This window comes from Tripterygium wilfordii, chromosome 14 (assembly GCF_013401445.1).
Source record: "Tripterygium wilfordii isolate XIE 37 chromosome 14, ASM1340144v1, whole genome shotgun sequence".
Taxonomy (NCBI): Eukaryota; Viridiplantae; Streptophyta; class Magnoliopsida; order Celastrales; family Celastraceae; genus Tripterygium; species Tripterygium wilfordii.
The window spans coordinates 12,469,787-12,490,872 of record NC_052245.1 but is presented as its reverse complement, the minus strand read 5'-3'; the positions used below and the strand labels follow the sequence as shown (position 1 = coordinate 12,490,872).

General features: G+C 38.5%; 3 protein-coding genes and 1 long non-coding RNA gene across 6 annotated transcripts; 2 read left to right on the top strand and 2 right to left on the bottom strand.

Annotated features, from left to right (window-relative positions):
• Positions 1–142: 142 nt before the first annotated feature.
• LOC120015418 (zinc finger CCCH domain-containing protein 34-like) lies at positions 143–6,847 on the top strand. Of its 2 annotated transcripts, XR_005471756.1 has the most exons (8): positions 143–524; positions 638–807; positions 1,071–1,136; positions 1,384–1,503; positions 1,600–1,908; positions 1,991–2,308; positions 5,176–5,627; positions 6,301–6,847. XR_005471756.1 is itself a non-coding variant. In XM_038867844.1 (7 exons), the coding sequence occupies exons 1-7, from the start codon at positions 437–439 to the stop codon at positions 5,560–5,562; spliced, it is 1,458 nt and encodes a 485-aa protein (XP_038723772.1). In that variant the 5' UTR covers positions 143–436; the 3' UTR covers positions 5,563–6,275. The 2 variants fall into 2 exon arrangements, 1 of the variants encoding a protein (XP_038723772.1); XM_038867844.1 differs by lacking the exon at positions 6,301–6,847 and having other exon boundaries at positions 5,176–6,275.
• Positions 6,848–7,108: 261 nt separating this feature from the next.
• Positions 7,109–12,799, bottom strand: LOC120014528 (GTP-binding protein OBGC, chloroplastic). 2 transcript variants are annotated; one of them, XM_038866500.1, is made up of 7 exons: positions 11,751–12,796; positions 10,194–10,467; positions 9,724–10,015; positions 9,443–9,602; positions 8,489–8,597; positions 7,941–8,077; positions 7,109–7,640 (listed from the first exon to the last, which is right to left on the bottom strand). In XM_038866500.1, the coding sequence occupies exons 1-6, from the start codon at positions 12,761–12,763 to the stop codon at positions 7,982–7,984; spliced, it is 1,944 nt and encodes a 647-aa protein (XP_038722428.1). In that variant the 5' UTR covers positions 12,764–12,796; the 3' UTR covers positions 7,109–7,640; positions 7,941–7,981. The 2 variants fall into 2 exon arrangements, with proteins under 2 accessions (XP_038722428.1, XP_038722429.1); XM_038866501.1 differs by lacking the exons at positions 7,109–7,640; positions 7,941–8,077; positions 8,489–8,597 and adding an exon at positions 8,632–8,944 and having other exon boundaries at positions 11,751–12,799.
• A 464-nt stretch (positions 12,800–13,263) lies between these two features.
• Positions 13,264–19,362, top strand: LOC120014699. Its single transcript, XR_005471611.1, has 3 exons — positions 13,264–15,336; positions 18,348–19,027; positions 19,249–19,362. It is a non-coding gene; the product is annotated as an uncharacterized LOC120014699 (long non-coding RNA).
• Positions 15,643–18,450, bottom strand: LOC120014698 (putative serine/threonine-protein kinase). The gene is made up of 7 exons (XM_038866731.1): positions 18,277–18,450; positions 17,940–18,172; positions 17,485–17,611; positions 17,342–17,413; positions 17,066–17,249; positions 16,827–16,959; positions 15,643–15,973 (listed from the first exon to the last, which is right to left on the bottom strand). Exons 1-7 carry the CDS (start codon positions 18,425–18,427, stop codon positions 15,728–15,730), a joined length of 1,146 nt encoding a protein of 381 aa, XP_038722659.1. The 5' UTR covers positions 18,428–18,450; the 3' UTR covers positions 15,643–15,727.
• Positions 19,363–21,086: the final 1,724 nt, after the last annotated feature.

The window sequence follows — 21,086 nt, the reverse complement described above, 5'->3', positions numbered from 1 at the left end:
CTGACAATTGAACTAGACGTAAAAACAGTTGGTTACCTACAATTTTTTAACAATAAAAAAAATAAAAATAAAAAATAGTTTGGGAAACAGGAAACTCATCCTATGTTTGGCGCGTATATAACCACCACCTAAACACACCCACGCCAAAATCATCCTCCCCCCTCTCTCTCTAAAACACACACTCTCTTTCTCTCTCACACACACACAAAGAAAGAAAGATCAAACCATCGCTATGAAAACAAAGAGTGAGAGAGAGAGCTAAGACCGAAAGCCGCGAACACTGTGTGTTTTTCAAGAAACCTGAACGGAATCCGACGAGCTGTGTCTACACTTTCTGGAAAGGTAAGCACAGGAAGAAGAAACTGTTTGATCGGAGTTTCAGGTGTTGCATTCTAGGGCCGTCTGTGACAGTACACGGGTGTCTGTACGAAGGGGCATGGAGCGGTACGGTCTGGGCCAGGAGGGTTTGCAATCGGATCCGTCCATGGAGTGGAGAGGTCCAGGAGCCGAGACCGGGCTTGAAGGTGACCTTCATTGTGCTTATAATTGGGAATGGAATTCCGATCGTGAATTTTTTTGTCGTTGTTAATGGAATGTGATTTGTTGTTTTGGATTTTTGGTGAATGTGTTTGTGTAGAACCTATGTGGCGGATGGGGTTGAGCAGCGGCAGCGGTGGAGGAGGCGATGGAGGGCAGTTTGGGTATCCGGAACGGCCGGACGAGGCCGATTGTATATATTATTTGAGGACCGGATTTTGTGGGTATGGGTCTCGGTGCCGGTTCAATCATCCACGTGACCGTGGCGCGGTAATTACACTGATTTACTATCCCACCACTTTAGGGATTATTTTGAGGGTTTTGATCGGTTTTCCTGTCGTAATTTGATTTTTCTTTGTTCAGTTAGGTTTGATCCTTAGATTGTTTCTTCCCGTAAATCATTCTCTGAATTTCTACTGAATGTGAAAAAATTGATTAACGTATGATGGATATGATAATGTGATCTGTGTTGTTGATAGAAGTGATTGTAGAATAGATGCTTATTGATTAATTTGAAAGATGATTCTGCTTAGATTCTCGGAGCTGCAAGAGCTGGTGGAGAGGAGTATCCAGAGCGAATGGGTCAGCCTGTTTGCCAGGTAGTGAGTTTGGATGTTTTTGTGGCTTTGGATGTATGCTGATAACTGATTCTACACAATGTGCATTAAATGTACTACATATGGTAACCTGCACTTTCCTCCTTTGTTCTTATATATGGTATATGTTGAGGTTCCAGGGGGGTTGTTATTGGCCAATGGTCACTTAAATTTTCTGCTCGTTTATTTCTTGTTGCAGTAGTCAACTGATGCATCTTCACTAACTATCTTGCTTTCACTTCATCTGCAGTACTACATGAGGACAGGAACTTGTAAATTTGGTGCTTCCTGTAAGTACCACCATCCCAGGCAGGGAGCTGGTGCTGTTAGCCCTGTGTCGCTAAATTATTATGGATACCCAATGCGTCCGGTGCGTGCCTTTATGTTGATGCATGAGGATTGTTTTCCAATTGCATTCCTAAACATGAAACTGAGTTCACTTAAATTTTTTTTGGACTAATTACAGGGAGAAAAAGAGTGTTCATACTATGTAAAAACTGGACACTGTAAGTTTGGCGCAACATGTAAATTTCATCACCCGCAACCAGCAAATATACAAGTTCCAGCACCAGCTCAAGTTGCACCTGTGCCAACGCCGGTGCCTGCACCTGCAATATATCACCCGGTGCAGTCTCCATCTGTCCCTTCATCTCAACAGTACGGGGTAGTCGTTGCGAGGCCTTCCGTTCTGGCTGGCTCATATGTACAGGGTCCTTATGGTCCTGTTTTGCTGTCCCCTGGAATGGTTCCTATTTCAGGATGGAGTCCTTATACGGTTTGTGAATGAAAGCCTCTACCCAACAACTTAACTGAAATTAATTATTTGCTTCATAATTTCGTTACTTCACCTGGTGCAGGCACCTGTAAGTCCGGTAGCTATTCCCAGTACTCAACCCATGGTTGGATCAGGCTCAATGTATGGTGTCACACAATTATCTCCTTCTGCGCCTGCATACACAGGGCATTATCAGCCCTTACCTTCTTCAGCCGGTCCTTCAAGCAGTAGCCAGAAGGAGCATCCATTTCCTGAAAGACCTGGCCAACCAGAATGTCAGTATTTCATGAAAACTGGGGACTGTAAATTTGGATCCTCATGTAGATACCATCATCCACCGGAACTGTCTGCGCCAAGAGAGCTTGTTGTTCTTAGCCCCATGGGTCTTCCTCTACGTCCGGTAAGCATCTGCACAAAATTCTTTTGCATGGTGATACTTTATGTTGGGGAGTGGATAATAAATCTGCTATACTTAAAAAACTTTAGAAGTTTTTATAAAACAGGTTTCTTGGGGTTCCTGCTATCTTGTTGTTTACCTTTTTCCCCTTTAATTATTGCTTTACATATAGAGATCGGCACACAATTTAAGTCTATTGGCTATGCAGTTGTTTATGTGGGGCTTTGGAATTTAATCTCCTGAACTGATATTGGTTTCTGCTGTCGGTTGTGTGCAAATGATACTTCGGTTATGTAATTGATCTCTTTCTATCTCTTCTCTCCACCTCTCAGCTTCCAGCTTGGATTTCTGCTTGACTTCGTGTTCTGAGAAACGTGAATGTTTTCTCACCCAGAAATTTAATTATGTCCTCTATTTTTATATCTGCTTCATGCCTAATCATTTACGAGCCATCAGTTGGGTTTCAATCAGGACCATGGTTGTATTACAGCTTTACAACTATCACCAAATCAGAGTGTGTACAACGAGATTGCTTGTTTTTAAAATTGTTTCTAAAAAAGGTGAGGAGCATAAGAAAGAAAATTTTAAAAAACCCAATGAGGTTTCTGTGGCTGAGTCGTACCAATTGTCTTTCCACAGGGCATCTGAAATCGTGGTCGTGATGCTATTGCATTGTTGAACTGTTTCTTATAGCAGATTGCACTTTTATGAATATAGATTATAGAGGCCTTTTGCTTTATCTGTTTCTATGCTGCACCAATACTTTTTTATATAAATTAAGATGATTGCTCCTAGTCAGCAAATTTAAGCTAATTTCCTGGTCATGATTTTTGAACTCTTAACACTGGAATGTTTCTCTTTCTTTAAAACTAAACTAAGAGATTTAAGGTTCACTGTTATGAGATTGTCTTTTGGTCTTCTGTTTAAGATTCATGAAATTTGTGACATCTATGTTTTCTTGAATTTCTTTGGGTACCACTACCTGGAGATTTCAGCAGTCGATTTTTACGTCGAGTAAAACTTTTTCTTGGCTCTTGCTATTTTATGCTGAATTTTGTTGTGGAGTTTCAACTAAGAAGCCTCTTAGAGAATCCAGTTTTGACAGCATAGGAATTGTTTCCAGTATATTCTAGTAGAACTTATCTTTTGCTTTCTCTTTCTTGTAGAACCATTAACTCAACACCATAAAGTTGTATATTATGTACTAAACAAATCAGATGATCCTCTTTGATTTACTTGTTTAGTGGCAAATTACAACATTGATGACCCTCTTCCCTTGAGTGAGAGTCTCTTTTTTTTATCTGAAAAGAATGTGTTATCTGAAACTGAAAGGTAGTTTTTGATCTATCTTTATTGGGCATGATCACAGATTTTCAATATAACTTGATAATGCCCATGTTTTGTTCAAGTTGTGACGCTGACTTGATGTCTACCCAAGTTAAAGGGAAACCTTGCCTGTTTAACATTGCTTTGTTGATCACCAATCTAACTTTCTAAGGTCTAGGGTTATATGGTAGAATTAGAACACATGTTTCTATTGGCAATAGTTTGTACATAACCATACTCTTCCTTTTCATTTTCTTTCCTCTTCCATGCCTCTGTCATCTACCAACTTTGAGATCTAGACTTATGAATGTCATCCTGCAATATCTCTTCTCAGTATTGTCTTCACATAGGAAACAATTGCCACTTCCTTGTCTTCTTTATGTTGGACAATGTTCTGACCGGTAAATTTTAAGCAAGAAATTATCTTAACTGGCAATAGTGGAAAGCACGTCATTATTCACACTTGAAGTGGATCTCGACATCCTAGTTTTTAGAGGAGCAATATGAGTTAGGTTTTCATTTGTTTCACATGCCCCTTTACGGATTTTCTGCAGAAATGCCAGTACCCTGTTCAAAACAACCTTTGGAAAACTTACTTTCCCAGAAGATAACAAAAAGTTGAATATATAATTTGTTTCCCTTGCATGTTAAGATTTATGTCAGTCTTTGTCCCTTTCTACTTTCTAGCATCTTTCGAATATTTAAGGTTCAAGTGGTTTTTGGATTGCATTACATGTGGGCTTTTGGCATTATAGGGCACATTTGACCAAGACAAATAAGGATAGTATGTCGCTTCTCTTGAATCATGGTTGGAGTTGTTGCCTTATGTATAGTCATCTTTTATCTTTTTGCTTGTCTTTTTCCCTGTCAGTTAAAAGCTTATGGTTTATTCGACCATGAATTTGTTTTCTCTATTTGGATAGCACCCCCTTGGTGCCCTTCAATACATTTTCTTGTTCATTCAAATCATAAGAAAAAAAATAAAAATTCTTTCTTGCTCTGATTACTCTCACATTTATTGGGTTATTATGTCAAGTAATGGATGCTGAGCTGAAGCACTGAATAAACTTTGATAATATCCATGACAGAATATCATTATCTAACATGTTTATCCATGTCTTCGTGCTTATGATGAAGAGATTCCTTTTTCTTTTTTAACTTTTGTTACCTATTTGCTTAGTAATTGATCCAATCAATAGAGCAAGGGCGGGAGTTATCAAAGGGCATGCATGGACACCAAATGTGCACGTTATTGCCTGTTGAAGTCATTTCATGGGCGGTTCTTTATACTGATATCACATCATACTTATCTGATTTGACTTACCCAATATCTTTAAATCAAGAAAAAAAAAATATTGTAGCTGTTTTAGTGAATGGTGCCCCAGACTTGGAGAAACAGTGCATGTATAACAGCAGTCACGACTTGCGTTATGATCATCAATAGGCCTAATTCATGGAATTTACTATTTGATGCTTTTATTTGTTAGTGTTGTAATTTCATCCTACTGTTAATGTGCAGCTGATACTTTCTTCGTTTTATTCAGGGTGCACCACCTTGTGCTCATTATACACAGCGCGGAGAATGCAAATTTGGACCTGCATGTAAATTTGATCATCCAATGGGAACACTTATTTACAGTCCATCTGCATCTTCTCTTGCGGACATGCCAGTTGCCCCATACCCTGTGGGATCTTCACTCGGTACTCTAGCCCCATCATCCTCGTCCTCAGAATTGCGGCCTGAACTTATGTCAGGATCGGGCAAGGACTCCAGCTCGACCAGAATGTCTTCATCTTTGAGCACATCTAGTGGATCAGTTGGTTCAGTTTTTAGTGCGTCAATTCCTTATTCAAGCATGCAACAGTCTAGTCAGAGTTCTGGACCTTCTGGTCATGCAGCTGGCAGCAGCAGCATTGAGGGCACACCTTGAGCCAGTCAGGGATATTAAGCCATTCCTGTTCATTCCTCTTTTTGGTCAAATTCATGAACAGAAAGGTCTTCTTTTTTTCCTTTTTCGGTAAAGTCTTAAAATAGGATGCCTTAGTTTCTCACCCATCCTGCTTCCACGATTCGGGTTTAGCACACATAAGCTCTGATCATTCCTGTGTTCATATAATCTTTATATGGCCATCCTGTTATATTGAATAAGCCATGGCCAGCCTCTTAAAAAAGGTTTAGCAAACCCCATACAGCTTTCCTTCTTGTTTCCAAATAACCATGAAAATGGAATCAACACTTCCATTAGGCAAATCCACATCCGAGTCTCCAATTTGGAGTTTATTGTGTTAATTTATGGGTCCAATCTTTTACGAAAATGAAAAAGATGACTCTTCATGTCCTATCATGTTAAAGACCTTATTTCAATTCGGGAACATGCTTCCAATTCATCCTAGAAGGAAATTTGAAGTTATTACTTGTTCCCCAACTTTTTTGGTTTGGGGTTTATTGTGAAAATATAGACTCCAAGGAGGCATCCCGTTGCTCCCGTAAATGGGGAGGATATACATAGTTATGCTATGACAATTGAAATGCTCGACATCGTTATCTAAATTTGTTATGAAATACGAATGAACAGTTGCACTAGACTGGTGGTTCTGCTCTCTTATTGTTTCATTATTTAATGGTGATACTGAAATTCGATTATTTCTTTGTGCTTTTAATTGTACAGGCTAAGTATCAGGTAAACATGGCAGGAAAGAAACCTCTGTGTTGGACAAGTTTAGATTGGGGTCTGAAGGTCAGTGCATATGCTCTTATTTAGTTAATTATCTTCCCTAAATGAAGAGATGATTTGACGACCTCCATAGATATATTATGGGTTATATTAGCTACTTAGGTTAGTTAGATGATGTAGAGATTATGAATCGTTTAGGGATAGAGAATCATTGAACGAGTATTTGTCTTGTGTGCAAAGATTGCAGATCACCAAATCCAGCTTTGACCTCTCCAATCTTTGTACACAAGTTGTCTGGGGCCAAATTATGTACACTTATGTGCAAGGAATTCTGTACATTGCGCAATGTTCATGAGACTGAAAAGCGATTCTTCATTTCTGGCATGTCAGCAGAGGACTGATATTTAGAATTGGATGGGAATTTGATGAACTGAAAAGGCTTCATCAAGCTTTAGCTACTTGAAGCAACTTGGATTTTATCAAAGCGTAATGGATACCCTATTCAGTTAGTTGAATCAAATTTAGTCTCGTCTGGTTAGTATCTCGTGAAGTGTTAGATGTACAGTTTATGATATGAAGTAACCTTGGATCCTGTGTAATAGGTAAAAAACTCGTGCACAGGGAGTAAGGTCGGGAACAGATAGGCTCCCGCGGTGTGTGAGGTCGGGATTTGTGACACTTTTACTCCCACCTACATCTCTCTAAACCGACTGCTACGGATGAGTCTCATGCCGTAATGACACTTAACAGGTCTTTTTGTAGTTCCAGAATAAACCCTGAACAGACCAACAGAGTCTGAAAGTATGAAACATCTCCTCCATGTATCCAAATCGATGTAAATCTGAATCAAAGTGTGCGTACATAGAGTCTATCAGTTACTCGGTAGGCTAAGTTCCAATAGGATCTTTCTAGACAGACCACAAACTCCAATATCCCTGCCTATGCAAGGCTCTTTTTAGTGTACTTTGGCTTTTCTTATGAATTGCACCATGAACATTGCATTGCAATGGGTAGATCTCTGGACGTAACCGACGCAGATGCGATTCAACAAGTACTCAATGGCCACTTCTACAATCTTCAAACTTTATTTTCTTCATCAGTTCATCCTGCATGACATTCCTGAATTTGAGAGGATTTTAGTCCATTATCACACCAAATTAGCCACCGTCACATTAGACTAAATAAAAGAACCCCAATAATCAGTTATAATTAATTCGACAACAGGCTCAATCAGCTCCATTCGATTCTTGTTGATCCTGCCTCTGTGAATCGCAATCTACAGTTTCTGGTGCTAGCCAGCCTAATTGCCAAGCTCCCTTGAAGCAGTCCATTGCCTAAAAGGATGAAAAGAAACATCATAAAAGACCCATAAAACAAGAATGAAAGTTCAAACCATATAGGAATAGTCTTATTTCAGGAAGTTGCGATGCAAAGAGAACACACACAAATGTTGAACATTACGATGTCCATCATTTTAGTACCATGGAGATGTATTTCGACAATGGAGGCCCTCGTGTGAAATTAACTATAATCACTGCTATTCTGTTCATAATCCACATATAAAGTGACGACACAGTTTGGTGAAAAGTTCACATAGCCAAGTACAAAAGAAAACATCCATCACTTCACCCTACCTATTTCTATCAACAGTTGATGAGCTTTCAAGTGCAGCGGGTTACTTCCACTGGGGCCATCTGATTGAACCAGTAGATTTCTTCTTGACGTTTGACGAACCAGAACTCCCTATAGTATCATGCCACACCATCTCCATCTGGCAGTCAGCAACGAGGAACCATATTCAACTTATGACACAACATATTATAGAGAAACTTCAACATGCCGTTGGGATGTGAGAATAATCTGGCTGAACAGATTCAGGTATTCATATCATTTCTAATTTATTTGATCTTCCATATGTTAACATGAAGAGAGAGAGAATTATAATAGGCTAGTGTCCTAAATTAACAGGCTCATGTCATCATAATATATATAAATATATATATTGAGAACTCGGACAAGTCTGTTTGCCCATGCATGATATAAACAGGCGTGCACTGTGCTTATACGCAGCAGGTCAACTAAAAAAGAATTGAATATGATTTAATTATTGCCTGCCATTTTCTTTTTGATACCAAATGCGTGATGCAGATGAAGTAGAAACTAGAAAGACGTATATACACACCTCCCCAACAATCACAGTGTCACCTTCCTTGACACCAAGCTTCATTAGAGACTTATATACACCACAAGCCTCCAAAACATGATTGAATCTTTTCTCTGACTCTGTGTATCTGTTGCAGGACATAGATGGAAAGGCTTTTTCACATTACTTATTAAGGAATAGTGAAAATGAAAAGATGGCATGTAACTTGTAGAGAATCATATTGATGCATCATGATCCTCTGAGACAACAATGTAGTTCACAATCCACGAAACATGGCAATTTAGAAACTTCAATAACTCCACAATGTGAATCCCACAGTCTACAACAGTAAACAAGCAAATGTGCCATTTATGGGGATGGAATCTTAAAAAAAGAGAAGAAATTGATTGCTGAAAGATGAATGAAGTAATACAAACATGTGGTATTGGCTGCATTTTGCATCCACCAGCACACCAAATTTAAGTAATTCTGTACCTGGGGCACAATAGAAGCCTGATCAAATGGGTAAAAACACAAACAAACTAATTCTCTCAGAAACCTCTACGTTAATAATCGGTCACTCCTGAAAAGCTTAGCATCCATTTATCCATCGTCATACAGAATATTACTCATAGAAGTGCATTAATTTTCATTTTTATCACATTAAGCTTAGCATCCATTTATCCATCGTTGTACCAAATATTACTCATACAAGTGCATTCATTTCCATTTTTATCACGTTGGGCTATTCAGCCCCATAAAATTACGATTAAAAAATTCTTGATCCCAATGAATGTAGAATCCAATATATACCATTGGCATTCACACACCACCCTTTTGCCAGGGTTGACCCCTCAAAATGGCAACGCCGCATATACATAAAATAGATTTATCAGTTTCAACCAAGGGAAAAAAATATCATGCAAATAGACAAGCAAAGTTTCGGCAAAGAAGAGAGGGAGGAAAATTTATAATCATATTGCCTTCACCTACCGCCAGTTTGTCATCTGAACAAAACGTTGCAATCCAGATCCAACTACATGCCATGTCTTGGAACTAGCATCATGGGAAATCTCAAAGTCAGTAAGGGATGCACTCCGTTGCTTATTTACCATATCAGCTACACGGTTCAAATCTAAAGGACTAGTCCAACCTGAACCAAAAAAAGTGCACACATTCAATTAAAAAGGACTAAGAACTAATAGAATAAGCAAGACATGATTAAAGATATGCTACAATAAATTTAACGACTAAAACTATAGTAAAAATATTACCACCAAATTTCTGTTTTGCTTCTTCACTTTTTTGTAGAAGCTTGTGGGCAGTGCAAATAACTTCACGAGTGCCATCTCTGTTTATTGCACTCATGCAAAAGGGTTCAATTCCACGAGCTTGTAGGCTTTCCCTGAATGATGACCACTTTTCATATGCATCTGGCAGGTCCATTTTGTTGAAAGCAACGATATAGGGCTTTTCAGCAAGCTCAGGACTAAACATTTCAAGCTCAAGACGAACAGCTTCAAACTCAAATTCTGGCTGCTGTGAAGAGCCATCAACAACATGTACCTAAGGATCCATATAAAATCAATGTAAATTAGCAAAAGGAGATAAGTGGATGCCCAGAACAAAGAGCATAATTAGCATTTACTTCCATAGTTAGGTTCAAGAAAAATGATAAGAGTTTCCACAGCATCAAATGTAGGAATTATTAAATACCCTTAAAGTGTTAACGACTCGTACTTACCAAAGCAGAACATCTTTCAGTGTGTCTTAGAAACTCATGACCTAGACCAAAACCCATGTGTGCTCCTTCAAGTAGACCTGGCAAGTCAGCTACTACGATAGTAGAATCATAATCAAATGAAACTACCCCCAAATTAGGGAGCAAAGTTGTGAAGGGGTAATTAGCTATATTAGGCTGTGCTGCACTTATTGCACTCAAAAGAGTGCTTTTTCCGGCATTGGGGGCACCCACTATTCCAACATCTGCCACCAACTTCAGCTCCAACTCCAGCCACCTGAGCATGAATATCATTATTCCTTATGTGCATGTCAATGATGCTGAATCCTTAAATCATAAATCAGCAACTAGAATTAAAAAAAATTACATTCAAAACTTCATTCGAATCATACAGAAGCATCTAAGAACAGAAAAAAGAAAAAGAGAAGGTGGGTACCCCAAAAGCACTGGTACAGAAAAAGTCTAATGGACGAAGTTTTGATGTATCCAAAAGCACTGATAATTTGTCTTCGCATTTGAAGAAGGAAGTCATACAGTTTTGTGAGAAAGCAATGTATTACAAGTTCGAATTTCTTAAAAAACCTTACTTTCTATGTCCTAACAGAAACGTATAAAATATCATGATATTTTAATTTTACCAACCACTTCCCTTCATAAAGGTTCTACAACACATAAAATTTAGATATTATAATTTCTATTCTACAGTTTTATTGAACTTTAATTACAAGACACTTCTTAGTAAACCCTGCTTAACCTATTATTTGCCAGCAAATCCTCTTTCCAAGAATCCTGTTTTCTTTACAGTCATTGACATAACTTCCATGTTCCAACCACTGGGAAAAATAAGATTTGAGCTCTTCCTCACATTCCGGTGTCATTCAGCTTATTAACAGATGGGGCATAATACCTCCATGAAACATTTGGGAAAATCATCCTTTCATTTTGTGGGAATGAGTTTAGCAAAATGAAGTCATTCATCATCTCCTGTCCTGTCCACTCAATCTTCTTAAGCGATGGTTCAAGCCAATAATGCCCGCAAGCTTGGCACTGTTTGGCAGATCTGCAATTGAGAAAGGACAAAATCCTAGCCCACTGATCTACACCATAGTTCATCACCCTCACCTTCATAATCTCATCCTCATTGCTCCTCTAAACACCTCACCTTATCATAATAATTACCAATTACCAAATAATTCAGTATTTATCCTTGCTTGAAGTGAGACTAGAGACGAAAGACAAGATAAACAAGGGAAGGAAGAGAAGAGACAAGAGAAGGGGGATAAGAGAGTAATCTTGTAATGATAAATTAAGAAAATGAGTACTTCGCCCTAATCCACCTCCATCCTCCAGTATCAAAGCCAGGGTTTATGCAGATATATAGTAAACTAATCCCAATGCAAATCAATAGGGAAATGAAAAATTTAATCTGAGTACCTAATCCTAATTGCATGGACTTCGGTGTATTCAAGTCTAACTAAGAAAAGCACAGCGATTCTGACCACAAATCAAATTATGGTAGCACTCCAGTGTAAAAAAATCATGAGTTAAAGAAGAACTCACATTTCAGGTCCTTCTTCACCATTCTCTGAAATCTTTGGCACCTTATTGTTACCGGACTTAAATGCAGCATTCCCTCTGCCGCCCTTTCCACCTGGCAGCAACAGAGCTCTCTGACCGGGATGCAACAACTCCAGAAGCACCGCCCTCGTTCCAGCCTCCATGATCAGAGTACCGGGCGCCACCTTCACCACCACGTCCTCCCCTCTTGCGCCATTCTGCGAGCTGCCCTGACCATGGGAACCCCTCTCGGCCCTGAAATGCACCTTGTTCCGAAATGGCAGCAACGAGTTCATTGCCCCGTCTACCTCTACATACACATTCCCTCCCCTCCCTCCGTCTCCACCGGATGGGCCTCCAAACGGCACATACTTCTCTCGTCGGAAAGCCACCACTCCATTCCCGCCGTCCCCAGCCTTCACAAATATTTTCGCTCGGTCGAAGCATCGCATCACCGCAGGCAAGCCTTTCTCCTTCACATTACCTTCTTCGCCCTCACTCTCTAATAAATTATCATATTTGCCACTAGATAACCTCTCATCCTCCTCTTCTCCTGTGTCATCCTCTTCGCTGCCGTAACCATAATCACCCTCCTTGTCCTCTTCATCTTCGAAATCTGAATTAACTTCAAATACTTCATATCGCCCATAATTAAGCCCTATATCACCATCCTCGACATTCTCTTCAATTTCTTCTCCATCACTCAATTCAACGGGAATTTCTTCTTCGTCCTTATCGAGTTTCGCTGTAGCTGATTCAGATAGCTTCACTTCTTTGGAAGACTGCAGAGTGAAATCGAAGGAAGGCACTGCGAAATCTTCTCTCGGAGGGAGGCGAGTGTAGGTGGTGGCGTCTCCGCCAGATAAAATTAGCGGATCAGGTAAGGACTTGAATTTGCTAGTTTGTGGTTTCAATTTTTGCTTCTTAGGATTAGGGTTTCGAGGGAGATTCTTGGTAGTCTTCGAGCGAGCAAGAGCGTACGAATTAGAGAAGCAGATTGTAGATATGGAAGCCATTTCTGTTTTCGATAATGAAAAGAAGCGGCAAAAATGGGAGTCCTTTGTTCAGGGGCTTAACGCAATATGGATAACGCGCCACGTGCTCTTGCGTGCCATCGTTGAATGAACCGACGTCGTTTTAATCGTATTTTTTTGCCCTAAATTTAATAGAGCGACGTCGTTTTAATGATATTTTGCCCCAATGTTCATGTCATATCTTCTTCTGGTTAGTAGCGAGGTCAGGTTCTGCAACTCCCTGTTATTGCCTTTTGGTTCTGCCTATTGCTTTACTTTCCCTTCTAATTCTGTTCTTGGTATTTCAACTCTTATTATGTGTATATATGTTTAGGGTTTAGAAGATATTCATGTTGCACTGCACTAATCATTCTCATTGACATTGTTCCTTCTTAATGTTATCTCCATGAACTCAATGAGGACAAATCCAATTATTAAGTCTTCATTATGATTTCTATGTTAGTTGACTTGAGGGTTTGGTTTACTTGTCCTATGGCTATGATTTAGCTGGACAGCCTAAAATCTTCATGGACCCCTTGCTGGTCTGGTCTTTGGATCTACTTTGGATGGGAAAGGGACTTGGGAATCTGGTGGGGTAAATCAGCTAGGAATTTCATGTGATACTAGATTTGGTTCTAACTACTGAAGATCTTGTGGACTTAACCTAATCAATATCTTATTCGCCTAAAGAAATAGTATTATGGAGATGTCATACTGGTATTTGAGTGTGAGAGACTTGTACAGAGAGTTGGTTTAAACTTTAAAGACGTTGAGCTACTGATATATGGAATGATGCGTCTTTCAATTGTGCAATCAATTGATGTGTACCCAAAGATCAATTCAAAATTTTCCTTTTCACCTGATATGAGAGGGGATCTACTCCACTCCATGTCAGACAACATATCTCTACTGATTTTCACAAGTCTTTTGTCATCTGCACTTGGATTCTAACTAATTTGGACCTTTTGTGCATATGGGTCCCTCTCTCTATGCATGAGATATTGGGGAGAGTTTTGTCAAAAATCATCATCATCTTCTCTTTTTATTTGACTGAATGACTTAGTTGTCTTGCACTAATGGGAAAACTATCTTCCTCGATGACCTTGCTAATGCGGCTCTCATCTTTCAATCTAGTACATTTCTGCACCCATCATCTTCCCTTGCACTGCTTGTGTTTTTAACCTATGATTTTTTTTTTTGGTTTTAATGTCACATAGGAATGATGGGAGACCTGATTCTCTGTGTGTTTCTGTTGCACCATAAATATACGGTGAACCTGTTGTGTAAAAGTTGCAATACCATAGAATGACTTGTTTTTATAGAAAGTGGTTTTTGTTATGTTGCCTAAAATCTTAATGGACCCAGTGTTCATATTATTGTGATCTTATTTGTTGGAAAAGAGACGGAGAATCTAGTGGGGTAAAGCATTTAGGGACAGTATTATGCCATGCTTGGCTGTCTTTGATTTTATTTCTGTGAAAGCCTTTGGTTTGGTTCAAAGTAGCAGTGATGTTTGTTGCTCTCTGATTCTCACATCATCATTGAATTGTCAATTCAATTTTATTTGGACGCTGTGAGGCGTGAGATAGTAGTGATACTTTAATCATAGAATTCAACAAACTTGAGCAAGGATACAATGGTTGGAGATACTGAACTTCTAAAGTGTGAAATTACTATGCCTAATAAATAGACAATCACATTGAGAATCACCATGTTCTCTTGCTATTTTCACTGGACTTAACGAGGTTTGCTTACTAATTTGTATGTCTGATGGTCAAGGTTGACATAAAGGACTAGTGCAGATTGTCCAATCACAGCCATATGTCACTTTCATCAGTTTATGGTCTAGTACGGTATTTAGAATTTAATTAGCTTGATAGCTAAGTAGTGTTATGTTATCTGTAGTATTAGACTGGCATGTCCCATTTACAGTATCCAGATAATTTAATCTTATAAAGCTTGTCCATTTAGTTGAACCTAACACTTATTTCAGGCTGAGGGAATGCCCACTCTGTTGGTTGCTAATTGAACCAGCAAGAATTGCTTTTGGGACAATTGATGTTTAATGCACTGTAAAATTAGGTTTTCCAATGTCCCTGCCTTAAGTACTATATGAAGAAGCTATTTATTATACAAGATCACAGCGTTCAATCATAAGTAGATCACAGTGTAATTGGTTCTTTTTTCCAAATCAGTGGCCTAATTTTCCTTTCTCAGTTTGGTTACACAAGTCAAATGGGATTTATTGTTCTTGGGACCTGTGCTGTGTTTGGTGTATTTCTGTATGCTTTACCATGTCAACGTGGTTGTTTTTAGTTCATGAAGCCGTGTTTTTTATTTATGTTATCTATCAAGGGTTTTTTTTTGTTCTTAGCCCACATAGGTTACCTGCTGTTGGCTTATTGTTTCCTTGGAACAGGAAAGAGATTGAGAATGTTGGAACATGGATACTTTGCAGCTAAGCTGAAATGCTGGCAGCAAAGATCTCAGTTGACAGAGCAGTACTCTTAGACTCAGAAAAGGAACTCATCTCTCGTAATGATCAATTGCTAGTATGTCTCCTGAAATTTTGCTTGGTAAGTTTGACATTATATAAAAAAAATTGTAGAGGGAATTTTTTTTCCATTATAACAAACTCATGATGAATTTCTGACCTAAATTTCTTATTTAATCTATCTGTTAAGTAAATGGTTTGTTTTCTGCTTATGTAGTTACAATTGCAGATAATAAGCGATCTTGTTGCTTTGACAGTGAATGTTCTCATCAAATGTTTCTTGCATCGATATAGAATGAAAACATTAGAGAGATACTATTGTAATATGACATCCAACTTATGAAGGTGATTTCTTCATAAGAGTGTATTTTTTAGGACCCTTGAAGAATCATATTTGAATATTAATTCCTTTCACTCTCAAAAGTCAATAATATAACGAGAGCAAGTTCTTTGTTGCTGTTGTATCTTCATTTTCAAGTGAATAGCTCACTGCCAAGAGTAATTATAGTAGTACCCTCACCCATGACTGTTGTAAGTGCCATCTCTTTTTCATGAATCCTTTCAAGCTCTTGCACAACCATCTCCATCACTGGTCGCCCTCCTCCTGGAAAGCTCATGCATTGGAGTGTCAGCCTGATCAAATCCCTGATTCCATTTGCAGTGAAGCTTCCATGCAGCCGATAGTCCACAAAGTTGTTTGAAGTCAGTTGTAATCGAACCTTCAGGAAATTAAAGAAAGTAATAGAAGCCAATTATGGATGAACATTTAAAAAGCTTGCCGACAAGTAAGATGGGTACCTTAAATTTCAGCTCTACTTGGAAAGTTATTTTGCCTACTTTCATAGTTGATGGTAGAACTAAGATGTTCAGAACTTGCTTTGGCAACCAACTCCTCAATTTCTGAACTTAACAGTCAGTTTGTCATAAAAAGTTTTCTTTACAGCTTGAAATTGTTGAACTAAAACATCATGAGCAAGTCATGAGAACATCATGTTACTTTAATTCTTATCAACATATAGACTTTTACATCTGAACACTGGCAAGTTTATCCTAATCTTGTGAAAATCCACCAATTAGTAGCCTTAGAGTGTGTTTGGATTGAGGGATTTGGAGGGAAGGGAAGAGAAGGGAAAGAGAGTTTCATTCCAATTCACTTGTTTGGATAGTTTATAAAAAATTGAGGGGATGAATTTGAGGGAATTTGGGAGGAAGATTTCATTAAATTTTTGTCAAAATTCTTTCCTCCCAAAATGGAGTCATTTGGAGGGAAGAGATTACTAATTAAGTTACTTATAAGTTTAAAACCACTGAAACATAAAAAATAAGGATAAACTAGTAAATTAAAGTACTTTTTTTTCCTTTCTTTTTTTTATCTATCCAAACATGAGAGAGGGAAATGTATTTTCCCTTCCATTCTCTTCCCTTCTCTTCCTTCCCTTTCCCTTCTCTTCCCTTCCCCCCAAATCCCTCAATCCAAACACACTCGTAGAGGTGCATTATTTGTCTCCATACCTAACGCTCCAATGAGAGAAGGTTCTCCTTAAAGAAAAACCAAAAAGGCAGAATACATACCCATTGGATGAAACTTTCTTCAGATCCTAATGAGTCGATATGTGTTGCCCTCTGTCCTGTTATTAGCTCCAAAAGAAACACCCCAAAGCTGTAGACGTCACTCACTTCAGTGAATGTCCCTGATATTCCTACCCTAGACAAGTTCACATGACATGCATTGAGTATAGGGGAAGCCACTCCTTCCAAGACTAAAACAGAATGTAACTGGCAGAAATGTAACCGGAAGTAATTTAGTTTACTCTGGATCTTCAAAAGCATTGACACGAGATGCGTGAGAAGGACCTGCTTCTTCTATCTTTTCTAGGAGTTTTGAAATTCCTGCATCTGCAACCTTTGCAATGAAGTTCTCATCAACTAAGACATTGGCTGATTTGAAGTTCTTGTGTTCCAAGGGGGGATTTAAGGAATGCAAATGGCATAAACCTGCAGAAGTTAGAAATGTTACTTTTAAACCTGTATCTTCTTCCATCTTTTCTGAACTTCCTTAAAAGGATTCATGTAGGCTATAGAGCTACCTTTAGCCGCCCCCAGAGCTATCGATAACCTCTGTTTGAACTCCAGTTTAGTTGATGACTCTTGTCTGATATCTGTGAAAGGGTTAACTGAAGTGAAATGCATTTCATAAATGTTGTTCAAACTATTTCCAAGTGAGTCATACCGTATAGATGATTGCAGATGCTGCCATTTGGTACATACTCAAAGACCAACATTTGAGATCCACTATCTTGGCAGTAACCTAGAAGAGTAACTAGATTGCGATGACGAATTTCTGACAAATAAAGTACCTGTTTGCCACATAGAACTCTTACCCTTTATTCAAGTTGTGCGAAATTATTTATGTTTAGAGTATACTTACCAGATCTGGTGGAGCTTGTAAGTGTAAAATTGTGTTTAGGCATGTTTGTTTTAATCCAATAATGTTTGTAAAGGTGTTCCCAGAATGAATGAGACCCAAATGTTCACCATTGTGATAGTTAGAAACAGAGAACTGCTGACAGCTCTTTGCTTCATGGTCATTCACAAGTAACATATATCTGTTGAGTGAATCTATGATTTGCCTAAGAAACCTAGTATCCACATTCATATACAATAGGATCATAACCTTATAAATACCTCAGCAACAAACTCCTGTCTAGGAGCGCCTGGACGCCTTTTTATAGCCACGACAGTATCACGGAGTAAACCTTTATACACTGGACCAAAACTTCCAAAGCCAATAAGATTGCTTTCACTAAATTGCTTTGTAGCTTGTTCCAACTCTTCCATTGTGAACTGCCTTGCTCCATGTGGTCCAAGTGTAGGCTGGCCTGCTGCTGAACTGGGTCCACCTGCCCTATTCCACTCCGCTGTAATAGTGGGGAGGAAATTGATGAACATATCTAGCATATGACATGACATGAATAGAAATAGAAAAGCATTTCCTTATTTTGTCGGTGGAATTATATCTTACTTGGTGCAGATGGGTCTGAAGAACCAGTCTCTGAATTCCTGTTTGATAAGGTCTTACATTGTGATTTGCAGAACCACACAACTCCAATGACTATTGCCACGAATGCAAGCAGCCCTGCAGCACCTCCAACTATGGTCACGAACTTTGACATACGGTAAAGTCTTTCTGTCCCCGTTAACAAACTTGAACATTGAACTCTGAATAGCTAAAAACAGTCATCCATCTCTGCTGAATTATATGGAAAGAGTTTGAAAAAGGTGTCCACTACCTGTAGAGAAGCGCAGATCCAAGTTCCTCTTCTGATGGGAAATATTCAATTGTTTAGAGTGTCGTTTCAGCAACTGCAACTGCTTTTGGTACTACTGCTACCGACATATGTTTCAAGAATGTGATAAGGCCGATCTTGAGCATCCACTTGGGAAATAGAGACTTGAATGCTGCTAAAATCTGAATAAGATATCAGAAGACAACTCATTTGCTTTTTAGAGTACCCTCATCTTGTTGTCCGATGTTCACACCCAAGTGACCCTAGAGATGCCCCGTCACTGAAGAACAAACTGACTCTGTGAAAACAAACCTTTACTTTCATTTGGCTTTACAGGAAAGATGGTGAATTTGGAGACAAACAGAATTACTCAAGCAGAAGATATTACCCTGTCTTGTACTGCTGATGAATCCATGTTGGCTAGAATCCTGCATTGATTGTCAAGACAAGTGTGTTTGTTTCACAATTAACTTTCTCAAACAGAAGGTAAAGCTCTAGATTTATGTCAAAACACTTCCACATGGACACGTTTGAACTTATACTGAGATCATCTTTCAAGCTTGGTAGCATCTCTTTGTGGAATCTCTAGTCTATCTATACCCAAAAAGAAAAATCCATGCCCATGTGGGATGTTGTTACCAACTGTAAATATTATCATTTTTACTGTAGAGATGTGGACACTTATGAAAGTGACTTTAATTGGACAGGCCTTGGAAGACATGATTATTGAAGGGGGATCAAAAGAAAAAAAAATGTTGTTATCAGTCTTTCAATTCGAAGTCTCTTCCCTGAATCTACTCTCCCGTCCTTTTGGCCTTTTTTTGGTCATCTGATCTGGAAAGAAGAGAGGAGATTCCTAATTAAGAACAGTGAAACATGACCCTTCCTAAGATGGGGTCATGACTGATGGACCTAGGTTACACAAGAGGGGGGGTGAATTGTGTCCCCAAATTCCGAATAGGAATCCCCTTATATCAATTTCACAAATCAAGCACCACATAGAGACTTTAAGACTTGATATAATTCTCCGTAATTCTTGGCTTAATGACTTCAATCAAATATGGTAAGTCTTTCTTCATTTGAAATCAAATGCCGCCAAACTATCTTTCCATTTAGTCTCTGTAATTTGACAGCACAAGCAGGAGGTTTCTTTTATGAGAGATTGACCTCCAGCTCTCCATGATTTCGGACAATAAGTAAGGAAAGTAGACCTTTTACTTTTAATTTCCAAAATATCATCAAGTCAAAAAAAATTTCTCATGGAAACTGAATCATCCTCTTTAATATAGATCACACGTCTTGTATATGTAACGAAAACATTTTATAATGAACTCTTGATGAAGTCCCTCTCAACTTTCCTGAAAATTTGCTTGTAAACTCATTTGAGTTTCACGCTTGAACCATAGGTTAATTTAGGTTAAATAATTAAAATTTAAGCATATAATATCATAACATATATAGACTAATGTGCATGTAAGTTTCCAGCTCAAATAAATTTCATATAGTCATATAATAAGTCACATAAATCAATCGGATAATAACGTTGCGCAGCAATTTCGGACAGTTAATTGGACAACGATTTTGAGCAAGAAAAAGTCAAAATTTCTTAATCATGTCTTCATGAAATATGTTTATTATGATGTAAATAATGTCTCTACCAAATTTCAGCTTAATCCGAATTCATTTGATATAAAGATGATCAGTGAGTTCACAAGTAGGTATAAACCTCATCAATAAAAACCAATCTCAAATTCAATCTTAAATTCATCACATAGTGCATGTAATCAAATAGCACAATAATATTGAAACATCAAAATTAAAATGTAGGACCTTTGGTCCAACAATGACAACCAAAGCCAATACAGGACATCAAAAAGTAAGTTCAACAGTTCTCTCCAGTTTCCATGGCTACATGCTGCTGTGTTAGGAATGAATTTTAGCTGTTTTGGAAAAATGGGTAATTGAATTTTCCTCACAATTTGCCTGCTTTTTGTATATTTTCATTTCTTTTGCTCGTGGTTGTTGAGCTGTGACCATGATCAAGGGTGGGGAAGGTTATTGAGCTGTACTGTACTGCCCCCTTCCCCTTCTCTCATTTATTTAGTTTGTCTGTTTGTTTTCCGGGATTTGTAGTGTTTTGTTTTGTGCTAGAAAGTAGTGTAAGATTGGTGGAAAGGTGATTGTCATGTTGTGCAGCTCTGTATAGGTGCTTGGATACTAGAAACCCATTCCAGAGGTTAAAGACTAGATAGAGAGGGAGAGATTGTGTCTGTGAAAGGAAGATTTCGTAAACAAAAATGTTGTTTGGTTATGTTTTCTCAGGCTCAAGTGTCAATTGCTGCTGTTTTTTGCATTGCCCGACTCTGAAAATACTGTTTTTATTTCTTGGTATGAACACTAACACTGTGCGCTTGGTTTTCAAGAGCTTCAAATCTATAGAAAATGTACTTTTACTGTAAATTTAGAGTATTTATTACAGCGAGGCAGCCACTGAATCGTGACAAGCTCGCAGCCATTTGGGCATTTGGAATTGATTTGAGTCTTC